The sequence below is a fragment of the Lactuca saligna genome, chromosome 7 (assembly GCF_052625555.1).
Source record: "Lactuca saligna cultivar CGN05327 chromosome 7, ASM5262555v1, whole genome shotgun sequence".
NCBI lineage: Eukaryota > Viridiplantae > Streptophyta > Magnoliopsida > Asterales > Asteraceae > Lactuca > Lactuca saligna.
In genome coordinates, this window is record NC_136423.1 from 11,378,849 (window position 1) to 11,391,830 (window position 12,982).

The window sequence follows — 12,982 nt, forward strand, 5'->3', positions numbered from 1 at the left end:
ATTCTGAAAGGCCATGGACGACAAACGAGGTGTTAGTTCTAACACGATGCTGGCTAAGTGTTAAGGATGGTGTATGTTTACTTGCTCCCCCGCATTGCCTAATTGGTGATGAATGGAGTCGCATCACATCTTTGTTTAACCATGAGATGGGAGAAGGGCAAAAAAGAGAAAAATCAGATGTTGTTACTAAGTGGACGGATGTAAAGGAAGAAGTGACATGGTTCAATCGAGCATGTGGTTATGCGAAACGTAACAATGTTCGTTATCGTGACGAAGAAGAGTTCTTGGAAGTTGTTACAGAGTTTTACATCTGTCAGCATGACGGCAGAGACTTCGAATATGAGGAAGTTTGGAAGGTTGTTAGAGATAAACAGTATTTCAAGTAGACGACTCTATTTTGTGTTAAGAATAACCCATGGACTTGTGTTTTACGTTAATGCTTTGTTCGTATTATGTCGTTGTTTTTCATGTAATTGTTGTGATGTTTTTAATGGTTCATGGAATCCTTGTTACTAATGTATTCTAATATATTGTGATAACTAATGCAATGACCATTTATTAACTCAAGTTAATCATACGAGTTGCTCACATAATAAACTAAAATACATTTTAAACAAACGAAATACATACGAAATACATAAAAAATACATGAAAATAACCTATTACATGAAATTAACCTAGTACTCAAATAATAAACTAAAATAGATTTTAAACAAACGGGATATATTTCAAAATATTCCAAGGGGCTTCAAACTGGAATTCCAACCCGTTACTTAATGACTTGTATTCCTCCTTAGCAGCTTCCAAGATAACCTCCTCAGTAGCATTTAAACGGGTGTCGTCAATTTTGGTATAAAGATCGTTGAATAATAGAACTTCGGTTTTCATTTCATACCATCTTGCTAAGATGTCTAGTTCGTCACGATCGTTTCTAGTAGCCCTTTGGTTTTCAGCATTGAAAATATTGGTTAAACGGGTCCAAAACATTGGATCGTTCAACTTGCTTGTCTCGTACACATGAATATAAGCATGTGTAAGAACCAAGAACTCTTCATTGCTCCATGATATAGAACTCATTTTGATTGAAACTAAGAGAGTGGAATATAAAAAACAATATTTGAACAGCTGTATTGGTTTATTTAATAAAGTATTTGTGTAACATAAGGTCAAATCATAGTAGTTTCTACACAAAATCGCAGTCCAATCTTCTAATATGTCTGCATTTCATAGTCAAAAATAACTGACGAATGCAGTGTACTATACTAATAACATAACAGAGCACTGTTTGAGTTGACAAGTCATCCTCGGACGAATGAAAACACAATACATTGCTGCTTGAATTGACAAGCCATTGCAGCAGGAAATGAAGGAGTCGTTATAAATAGATTTTAATATGCATTGTAGTTGTTTCGTATTACTTCCCTCCCTGCAATTATGGACTCACCACATACATGGAGGAACGCAGAGGAGGTCGCTTTGGTTCAAGCTTGGATTATAACTGTAGAGGAGGATTTTCCACCGGGTCCCCCACAAGTTCGTGCTGGATCATTTTGGTCTCGTGTCTGTCATTTGTTTCACCATTTAATGGGGCGTAGTCAATATCGAAGAAGAAAAGATGTCAAAGCCAAGTTTCTGGATTTGAAAATGAAGGTGAAAGAATTTCAACGTATTTACAACGAGTTGGATAATGAACATGCAAATACGGATGAAGACATTCTACGGCAGGTGGCTTTGGAACTATACCGTTTTGAATATGATGGTAGCGAGTTTACCCACTTAGATGCATGGAATGTTTTAAAGAATGTCCCTTATTTTTAATATGCATGTTGGTTATGGTAATGGATTTTCGTTATTTAAGTTGCTTGTTGTTGGATGTCTGTAGGCATCACTATTTAATAAAAGTCCATTTCTTTTAATATGTGTTGTTTCCTCATAAGCCAATACATAATACGACATAAATTAAATAACTAATACATAATAAGTCATAAAATATGAATGAGGTACATAAATAACTAATACATAATACGACATAAAATGTAAACAGGTTTCACGGATAACTAATACATAACACGACACTAATACATAATACTACATAACATATAAAGGTGCTACATGAATAACTACTGCATTGAGGGAGGTAACAGGACCACCGTTTCATTTGGTATTTCCCAATGCACATGTGATGGTATAGTATTCACCAACTCAGATCCATATGCAAGTCGATACACATAACTAGTGAACTTATAATCAACCAATCTGTTTATGGATTTAGATGTACGGGTTCTTAGACATGCTATAGCGTGGGCACATGGTATACCGCGTTTTTTCCATTTACCACAACTACATACCATTCGTTCAAGTTGTACGTTGGTGGTTGCAAAATTGTCATCGACTTGATATGTATCCCCATACAAACGTCTTGCATTCCAATTGTAAGACTTGTTGACACATTTTTGAACTTTACTCTCAACGTAAGGGGTCAACCCACCAGATAACCTCCCTGAAAATTTTGATATTTTAATAAAAATAATAACACATTAAAAAAAGTAAATAAAACAATCTCCCTTACCCGCCACGTCGGCCCGTTCAGCATACTTTGATTGTATCGACGTGGTGATTAACTCAATTATCGTTGTTATAGGAAACTCACGTCTGGATATAATTTGCAAAATTTCAGGGACGTCAATCGATTTAACATTGTAGCGTATTCTTGGGAAAAATGCTCGTGTCCATTTTGAAATCGGAATATCGTCAAGCTAGTAAATTGGACTCCTAAGCAAGGAAAAGAAAGGTGATTTCCTACATTCACTTTGCAACCTTTCCAAACACAAGTAAAAATCATCAACGCTATATGCATTGCATGACTTCCAAAACAACGATTCAACTTCCGTACTGTTATGTCCCACATAGTCACGTATCTTTCGAGCTATATCTTTAGGACAATATCCATGATAGGAATCCGGGTAGGCACTATAAACACCAAATTCTATTTTATCACACAGGTTGCTTATGAAACCAACCTCTATGTCGTCACCTAAACAATCTTTTAACCTCATCATGAACCATCTCCATGATTCTTCACACTCTAAGGTTCCCAAACCAATTGCTAAGAGTAGTGGTTCATGATTTCCATCTAAAGCCACTGCGAAGTACATTGTTGTCAGATAGCTCCCAATAAGGGGTAAATAACCCACATATATCAACGGTATCATGCACCTAAGGAAGGTACGAATCTACATAAAAACGAACACATATTAGTGATGAGTAAAAACTAATCGAGATACATTACCATGAAATATTATATAACTCAATAAAATTAGTATGTTATACCACGCAACCTAAAGCCACAAAACAGAATTGAAAGCGGTTGGTATCGGTTTTCTTGATGGCTGTGAAGGTATTAGGATTTGTTCGTTGAAGGTTATGCAAGAAAATTGGTAGTTGAGAAAAGCTTCTTCCGATGTTAGTACTCATTTTCAAAACCGATGAAAGTGCTCTACAATCATCACACAAATGCAATATCAATAAAATGAGATTATAAATAGAAAATATTGTATCTCTAATGTTGACAATTCATAGTTTAACCTTTTAAATTCGTAGTCAAACCAGTTCATTTCGTAGTCAAATTTCACTGACCGACATGACAATACTATAGAACGTACTAGTATGGATTTCGTAGTTTAACCTTTTGAATTCATAGTCAAACCAGTTCATTTCATAGTCAAATTTCACTGACCGACAAGACAATACTACAGAATGTACTTGTCTGGATTTCGTAGTTCAACTTTTTGAATTCATAGTCAAACCAGTTCATTTCATAGTCAAATTTCACTGACCGACAAGACAATACTACAGAATGTACTTGTCTGGATTTCGTAGTTCAACTTTTTGAATTCATAGTCAAACCAGTTCATTTCATAGTCAAATTTCACTGACCGACAAGACAATACTACAGAATGTACTTGTCTGGATTTCGTAGTTCAACTTTTTGAATTCATAGTCAAACCAGTTCATTTCATAGTCAAAAAGATTTGTCTGTAACATGATTTCTTCTATAAAAGGGTGTCACTCAGTATGAAAACTGTATCAGTGAAAGCAACTCCTATTTATAAGAAAAACTAGGCTAATGGCATACTGCAATTGCGGAGGAGAACGTATCGTTAGGATTTCGGGAACATCTAAAAACCCAGGAAGATTGTTTTACGCTTGCCCATATTTAGTATCATGTTGTTAACGTCATTCAAATTTAAACCCTCGTGTTTACATCACAAAAATTTATTTTCTTACTGTGAATATTAAATTTAACAGGGACCAAAATGCGGGTTTATCAGTTGGGTTGATGAAGAGAAGGACCATTCTTCTATGGTAATAGCTAAAGTAGCTAACTCTAATAAGCTCTTTCAATCAGAAAATAAGAAGTTAAAGATAGCGTTGGTTTGTAGTTGGGTGTTGTTCTTGGCAGTTCTTGTTTACAAGTTGTAAGCTTTTCAATATTGTTTTTATGGTTTTGAAGTTGTTAGGTCAATAAATTGTTGTATTTGTAACGTTAAAACAAATGTTGTAATCGTTCTTATGTTCTATGTAATGTTAAGTAATTAGTAGGTCATTAATTTGTTGTAATTGTCGTAACGTTATATTTTTTGCCGTCCGTTGAGTAAACTGTAAAAATAAACTAATAATGAAATCCAACATTAATTTGTATATACATTTATATAATCCAACTACATAGGACCAAGACAAGACCCCCAAATAATTTTTGCCATCCGGAGACGGAACTCTAAAGCTGCGTTCTTTGGGTCAATAAGAACACGTATTGGTTGACCTGAAACCAATTGCTCCATAAACATACAAAGAAAAACACCGCAATCTCCCAAATGACTACTTTGTTGGGGAACGTTTTCTTCATAAATGAATTGCATATTCAATGGAATCCTTGGGATGTTCCTCTGGGCCCAATACTTAATCTTGTCCAAATAATTTGCCACCCGCACTACTAGAAAATAGACCTTTAATGACGCGCAAACAATGACACTCTCTGATAGACGACGCGCATTTGTACGTGCCCTAAAAAATAATGTCAGCTTTGCAAAATTTGAAGGATAGAGGGCGCGCATTTGTGCGTGCCCTAAAATTAGTGTAAGAAAAGAAAAAAAAAAAGAAATGCGGAGGGCGCCTTTCATAAAGTGTGCGTCCTCTAAATGTGTCGCTTTATATATTTTTTTTCCTAAACGCGCGTTTTTAAAGGGGGAAAATGAAATCGTCTGAAATTCTAAAATTTTGAAGAACCCCGCTTCTACCCTTTCTCCTCAGTATCTCCCTTTTCATTCACTCCTTCCTTCTCTCTGTAAACCCTAAGCCATCGCCACTGCCACCGCCATTGAGCCTTAAAAACTCAATCCACACTAGAATCCTACAATAGAACCCTAATAATCCTTTTGAACCAACACATCCTTTTGAATCGGCTCGTATTCCTTTACCTCTGTACTCTCTCTCTCTCTCTCTCTCTCTCTCTCTCTAAGCCCTAAGCTGCCACCACCAACATCGAACCCGATAAGCTTTAAGAGTTTGGAGTGCATCTAGAAACCTAAGCACACACTTCCGCCATCTCAAGATACCAGTTCAAGATCGAAACACCAATCCCTCTATCCCCACTCAGATCCCACGCACCGCTGCCCCTAACCTTCTCCTTCAAAACGAAAGAAACGCTCGATGATTCTTCCTCTACCGGTGGTCCCACCTCCGAATCACTCGAGACTGAAATTTTTGAGGACCGACTCTCGCAGGTACGTTTGTGTAATCAGAGTGGCAAAGGGAAGAAAGTCGACCCATGGAAGAGCATGAAGTCTGGGAAGAAATCCAGTGGGAGTTCAGGATCTAGGGAAAACATATACCTCCCACTGGTGCCTTCGAAGGATCCGAATTCAGGTTGAGTTTGGAGTGCGTCTATTGAAATCTGATCATTGGTGATGCAATAACGGTTCTCTCTCACACTCGAACCCTATATATCGCTTCCTACCCTCCTTCATCTCTATTCTCTAAGACAAAGGATTCCAATAAGAAGGATGTGGGTTGATTTGCGTTAGAGATGGCGCTCCTGGAGATGAGCTGCTTCCTCCTCCAATAAGAAGTATGTGGGAGCGATTCTTAATGTATACTGACGTTATCATCTTCACTTTAATTCTCATCTTTTGCATTCCGATTTTATTTAGCCTCTCATAATCGATCTCAAGGTTGATTTTGCATGTATTTTGACTTTAATCAATTCACTTTGACATTTGACTTTAATCTATTTTGACTTTAATCAAGGTCACTTTAGTTTGATTATGTGATACTGGTTTATTTATTTATTAAGCAATTCGCTTTCATATTTGGAAATTCAGGGGGTTTGACTCTTTATAGTTTAAAGGAGGCAAGAACCTGTACTAAGGTTCAAATTTAAGGATTTACAGAATTGTGAAGGGGAGAAGTCGATTCACTGACTAGGCAGCGAGACCAACATTTGCACTGGTTCTTTTGGTATTGTTCATTGTGCTGATTGGAATGGCTCTGTAAGTAATACACCTTTTTCCTTTTATTATTATATATGTAACGAGGGTATTTTGGTCTTTTCATTTAAAACTTTACAAACTCCACTACTTTCCAAGATGTTGCAGTGACAATTCTTTTAGAACAAGATTTTCATCTAGAGAATCTCTATGAAAAAACAAGAAGGAAGGTGAAACGACAGCTGTCTCCTTATCCATTTCCAGGCCTTCATCAAATTATAATAATATGATGCAACAAGCAATTGGACCTCAAAAAGGTATCAAGACACTGATACCTTAACTTTTAAATGAATGCTTTTATTAGAAGTGAAACAGTATAACTTAATGATAAACTTGTTTGTGATTTCCTACGGTTGGTCCTAGCATGGAATGGAAACCGAAACCAATTTCTCAAAGTCAAAGGTCAATTAAGGTGCCTGTGGTTGTGGTTCCAGTTGAAGCTCATACTCCAACAATAGTTTCTTCTGCATCCTCCACTAATCTTGATTCATAGGAGGATGAACTTGAGAAGAAGCTGAAGGAGTCCCACATTTCAGATGATAAACATGTCATTATCCCAAATCACCTTCATGTTCCTGAAGCCGAAAAACTCGGCTTCTGTTTTGGGAGTTTTGATGCCATTTTTGGTTATAATAAAACCCCCTCAAACTCAAATGGTCCTGTGGCTGTGACCATGAGTGAAAAGACGTCTGAAGCATCTGAGGAGGCTGATGAAACTATAGAGGATCAAATGCAATCCAGGTTTCTGTTACTTAGGTTGTATTTCATATTGGAGTAGACAACATTTTCTGATAAATGTATGCACTTTAGTGGTTCAGAAATGAAAATGCTGATGGAGAGGAGGATCATCTTGAACAACCTACCACATCTTCATCTAATGTACCCAAGAATTTACCAACAGAAGGTGACATGTCATTGAATGCGGGACCCGAGTGCAGAGAGTCGAAGCAAGAGACTTCTTCTTCTTCTTCTTCTTCTTCACTCCCTACTCCAAGTCATCAATACCCAGCTGTTCATACATCACCAAATCCAAACTTCAGTTTTGGGTTCATGCCACCAATGATTGGAAGCCAAGTTACATCTTTTGAAAACACCAAGTCTCAGGCACACGATGCTTCTCATGTCCCAAGCTTTGTAGTAAGACCCTACCACCCTTATTTATTTATTTATTTATTTATAATCCATTAATTAATTAATTAAAAAAGAAAATGATTTTTTTGAGAAAATTATTTACAGGTTCAGCAACCGTTTGATCCAGCAAGCTATTATGCTCACCTTTATCGTGAGAGTGATGGGCGCATGTCACCTTTCCACTCAACCACAAAGTACAATTGAAATGTTCAACAACCTTCTCACTCTTCTCAAGAGGTTTGTTTCTTAAATGCCAACAAATTTAACCATATATATGCCTCTATTTACTAATTAATTGAAACCACAGGTTGGAAACTCACTAATGCTATCCACCACCAGTCCAACACCAACAACCGCCACACAAACCGTCGGAGTCATGTAAAGCTCCATATCCGTCACTCAACAACCATTACCTGTTTTCCGGCAGCCACCAAGGGTTCATCTACCACATTACCCTCCAAATTACATCCCATACGGTCCATATTTCTCCCCATTTTATGTCCTTCCACCACCTGCTATCCATCAGTTTTTAAGCAACAAGACATTCCCACAATAACCACAACAAGGCGGCGGAGGCATGTATCCAGCATCACCACCACCAGTGGCTACCACCTCTAATTCTAAATACCCGCTTCCACAATATAAGCCAGGAAGCAATACAGGGAATATTGGAATGGTGGGAAGCTATGGACCGTATGTTTCAGCTGCCCCTGCTGGTTATAACCAAGTAATTGATTTAACTTTTACATTATGAAGTGCAGATTATAGTAGGATCATCAATTAACAGTTTTTCTTATCTATTACAAGGTATAACAGAGAATGCAATTTAATCACGACAATGTTAGGCCAGTACAGGTATTCTTGCTTGCCATATGTTGTTTATCCGTAACTCTATGCAATTAATTTATACCCTTCTTATTTACATGGCAGTTGCAATCTGTGGAAGTGCTCCCTAAAAAGGCTGTTAATATCTTGAAGGAAAATAGGTAGGCCTCAAAGGATAAATTTTTTCTTTATTTTGATAATTCAAAGTTTTTATTTTTCTTTATGTTTCCTGAACATGGTTTTGATTTTGTGATAAATGGATCTTTCGGGGGTTCTTTCTGGATTAACCAAGGAGTCCAACATTGACAAGTTTCTAGGGGTATTTTTGGAATCCCTCGTGGAGTACAGTCATGATGATGATTCGTGCCTTAAAGTGTTGCTTTCCATGATAAAAGTTGTTCCTGTTAATGTTTTAGTTGGTCGTTTAGTTACAAAACTTCTTTCAACATGCAATTGACAAGTTAATAAATCATATGTATTTCTTGTTAATTTACAGGATTTCTTGAAATACAACGAATCATCTCTAATGAAGCTGCCTTGTAAGATATTTGATCCCATTCCACTTGGTGAAGCTGTTGTTGTTGGGAGGATGAAGGATGCAGATTCAGTAGCAATGCCTGAATTTTCATCTTTATATGATTTGGTTCAAACGAGAATCACTACCACACATGCTTCTATTGGAGTGGTGGTTCGCTTGAGGGAAGAGTTGTCTCTTGTAAAAGATAAACCTGCTCATTTTGCAATTGACCAAGTGAGTTGACTTTTTCTCTTTCTCTTTGCAAGTTTCATATTACTGTTATTTCTAACCATATATATATATATATATATATATATATATATATATATATATATATAGAGAGAGAGAGAGAGAGAGAGAGAGAGAGAGAGAACAAAAGTTCAATGCTATAATTGACAAAAACTTAAAGTACACTGCTATGAAAGGATAATGCTATATTCCGCAAAACATCATTTATTTGTTACTTTTTTTATGTGTGTGCCTGTGTGTTGCTGTTTGTGTATAACAAAAAAAAACACCTTAACATACACACACGTATTTATAACTCATAAACATTATAAAAAATGACCTTTATAAAAAAGAATTGAAACAGGGATTACCATTGTTGATAGCTTTACGGGTTCTTATGGGTGGTGTTAGATGGAATTGTGATGATATACTCTCTAGTTCATAGGATCAAGAATTGTCATTGTTGATAGCTTTACAGGTAATATTTACAATTTGTATGAGGGTATTCTTGTCATTTTGATTGTCATTGTTTAAACACACAACGGAAATTGGAAAGCGAATGAAAATGACAAGTGATTTTGTGTTGTGTATACAGGGTTGATGAAAGCGAATAGCTCTCGAGTTAGAAGTGGAAAAGAAAGCTCAAGCCGAAAGAGATAAGATGCTGAAAATGCAAGTGTTGTATTCTTCATTTCAATTGTTAGTATGAAACATAGAGTAGATTAGATGAATGCAAATTTATATATTGTAAGAAATAGAATTGTATGACATTAAAGTTTATTCAACGGATTGTATTTTTTTTGTATATCGTATTTTATTTCTATTATGACACATTGAATGCAAATTTAATTTAAAAATTAATAAATATATAAATATATATATATATATATATATATATATATATATATATATATATATATATATATATATATATATATTTTAAATATTTAAATTTACGATACGCAAAAATGTGTATCATCTTTATTTATGACATGACCTTTCTTGACAGGGGCTTTCTTGATACGCATTGCGTGTCATTAATACGCGCGTCGTAAGGTTACGACACGCGAATGCGTGTCGTCTTCCTTTATGACAGGGCCTTCCTTGATACGCATTGCGTGTCGTAAACGCGCGTCGTAATTGCGCGTCGTCTCTCTTTATGACAGGGCCTTCCTTGACGCGCATTTGCGCGTCGTCTGAGCCTTTTACGACGCGCAATGAGCGTCGTAAAAGGCTGTTTTTCTAGTAGTGCCGATGTTCAAATTTGGAAAAGATTCCTTCAGATTGGAGTTTTTCATAAGCACCTCTACCAAGACTGTCATAAATATGCACTTCCATTGACGCTAATCGTAGTTCCCCAAATAGCCAATGATTAGGGGATGAATGAATCGGCAATAAGACCTGTATAAGGATCAGAAAATAAAATTATGTTTATTTACATCACAATACAAAAACATAACAAAAAAACGATATTATTTTCAATATAAACTATTAAGTTTACCGTATCAACATCCCACCAAGCAACCATGAAGTTGGGGTACGTAGCAATACCAGCCATAAACGCCCTCCAGTCCTGTCCTTCTTCCAAAGCATGAGAAACAAAAAAATTTGGAGGCATTATTGTATGTCGGTCGCTCTCAAACCGTCTCTCCATCAAAAGTCGGTACCAAATGGTTATATGCTGCACACATGATACTTTTGTTATTGACTAAAAACAATTAACTTTTAAAAGAATTAATTAACAATTAATTTACCGCTGACTCCAACCAGCCGTCGTGTGTATGCCCAAACAATGAGCTCCAAAAATCTCTATCTAACACGAAATTAAACAAACGATGCTGGACATCATATGAATGCAATACATAATTTTGGATGACATCCTCACCGCCTGCTACGTAAGGTTGCAAGCGCAACATGGAGAAGTCATGAGCAACACCAAAAACTGGAGGAGGAACGGGGCTTGTTGATTTCATATCAACCTTCTTTTTTGTTCTTCTTTTTTGCTTCGGTGTCGTGTGCAACTAAAAACAATATTGAAATGTTTAAATCTATATCTTTCATATAATTCACAAAAACATAAAATCATCGGTTTATAAATAAAACGAATACCTCGGTGTAAGGAGGGCACAAATATTGTGATGGTTTTCGTCTCCTCGGTTTATCGAGTGTAACTTCTTTGTCATCATCATCATCATGAAAATAATCTACATTTCCCGTTATTATTAGTTCGTCTTCGTCCGGCACATCATCATCAAATTTGTTCCCCGCATTGTCATTCCTCTCCTTCCACTCCTACATTAAAAATAATACTTTATACTTAATAACGAAATACACATAATTTAATAAGCAATAATATCTAAATAAACAAAATATTTATATTAATGTAACTATAATAACCTCTTTAACTCCACTATAATCATTTACATCAAACACATCATCATCAAATTTGTTCCCCGCATACTCATTCCTCTCATCCAACACCTACATTAAAAATATAACTTTTTACTCAATAAAAAAAGACACTTTATTAAAAAGTAATTATTATAATCGTAAAGGTAACATCTATAACAACCTTCTCGTCTTGAGTATCACCAAAAACATTTTCAGTTGTATTGTTTTTATTCATCACTTCATCTTGTACAACCTATATTTTCAAATATAAAATATGAACACAGATATTCATATATGTTAATAAAATTTAATAAATAGTGTAGCGTGTAACTAACCTGTTCATCATAATTTCTTTGTGACTCTGTCCTACCATCATAAAAAATGTCGCTCCAAAATTGGTTATTATTCACTTCTTCAACAAAAACCTCTGTATGTTGTCGGTTCATTAACACATGCTGCTCCAGTGCATGTAGCCGTTTCAACACCTCGTCTAGCTTGTGTTTCCCACTGCCCCGGCCTCTACCATGAGAGCGACCACTGGACGACATACTAGACGAAGATTCGTCTTGTCTCCTAAAATGGTCCCGTACTGGGGATGGAACTGCTTTCCCTTCACCATATACATACTCTTGAAATGACATATAATAAAAAGATGTCATCTCATCATCACCCGGTAGCATGTTTTGTCTTGGTAGTACCCCCGCCTAAAAAATTAAACATATTAAAAATGCATATAAAAGTATAATAATCAACTTTATTAATAATAAACGAATTAATTTTAAACCTGCATCTTTGACCAAATCTTGTTCACGTCAACCCATTTCAATTTTTTTGTTCCGGTCCATCGTTTCATCCGAGGCAAGTCTTTATTTTTTCTCGATGCAAATCCACATGCACGAACAGCCGGAATCATCACATATATCCATATCTACAATTTTTTACAACAATTACAATAATAAAAGTTAAAATTAAAATAAAAAACATAACAATAAAACAATTTAAATATAAGAAAATTTTTATACCCTTATTGGAGCCGTAAATCCTGAGACGGAGTACTTTAAAGTTTTACCACCCTCAGAAACTGATAAATTATTATGTATCTTATTCCATGTATCCTCAAGGTCAACATAAGTAAAATCCTAGAGATAGCTACCCCAAGCGAAGCTAACAAAACAAAAAAACAAAATTGATTATTATATAAATTATAACTTTAATAAAATAGAATTTTTAACGTAATATACCTATTCTAGACATCCAAATTCTCAGCCAAATAAAACCAATCTTGTGGCACCCGATCGTTAACTTCTTTACCCAAAAAACCTTCACACAAAATGTATATCAAACA

General features: G+C 35.7%; 1 protein-coding gene and 1 long non-coding RNA gene across 2 annotated transcripts; both read right to left on the bottom strand.

The window, feature by feature from the left end:
- Positions 1-2,120: 2,120 nt before the first annotated feature.
- On the bottom strand, positions 2,121-3,614 carry LOC145006658 (uncharacterized). The gene is made up of 4 exons (XM_078965736.1): positions 3,586-3,614; positions 3,331-3,496; positions 2,804-3,233; positions 2,121-2,500 (listed from the first exon to the last, which is right to left on the bottom strand). Exons 1-4 carry the CDS (start codon positions 3,612-3,614, stop codon positions 2,121-2,123), a joined length of 1,005 nt encoding a protein of 334 aa, XP_078821862.1.
- Positions 3,615-11,225: 7,611 nt separating this feature from the next.
- Positions 11,226-11,428, bottom strand: LOC145005255 (uncharacterized). Its single transcript, XR_013662537.1, has 2 exons — positions 11,356-11,428; positions 11,226-11,267 (listed from the first exon to the last, which is right to left on the bottom strand). It is a non-coding gene; the product is annotated as an uncharacterized LOC145005255 (long non-coding RNA).
- Between the last annotated feature and the right edge of the window lie 1,554 nt (positions 11,429-12,982).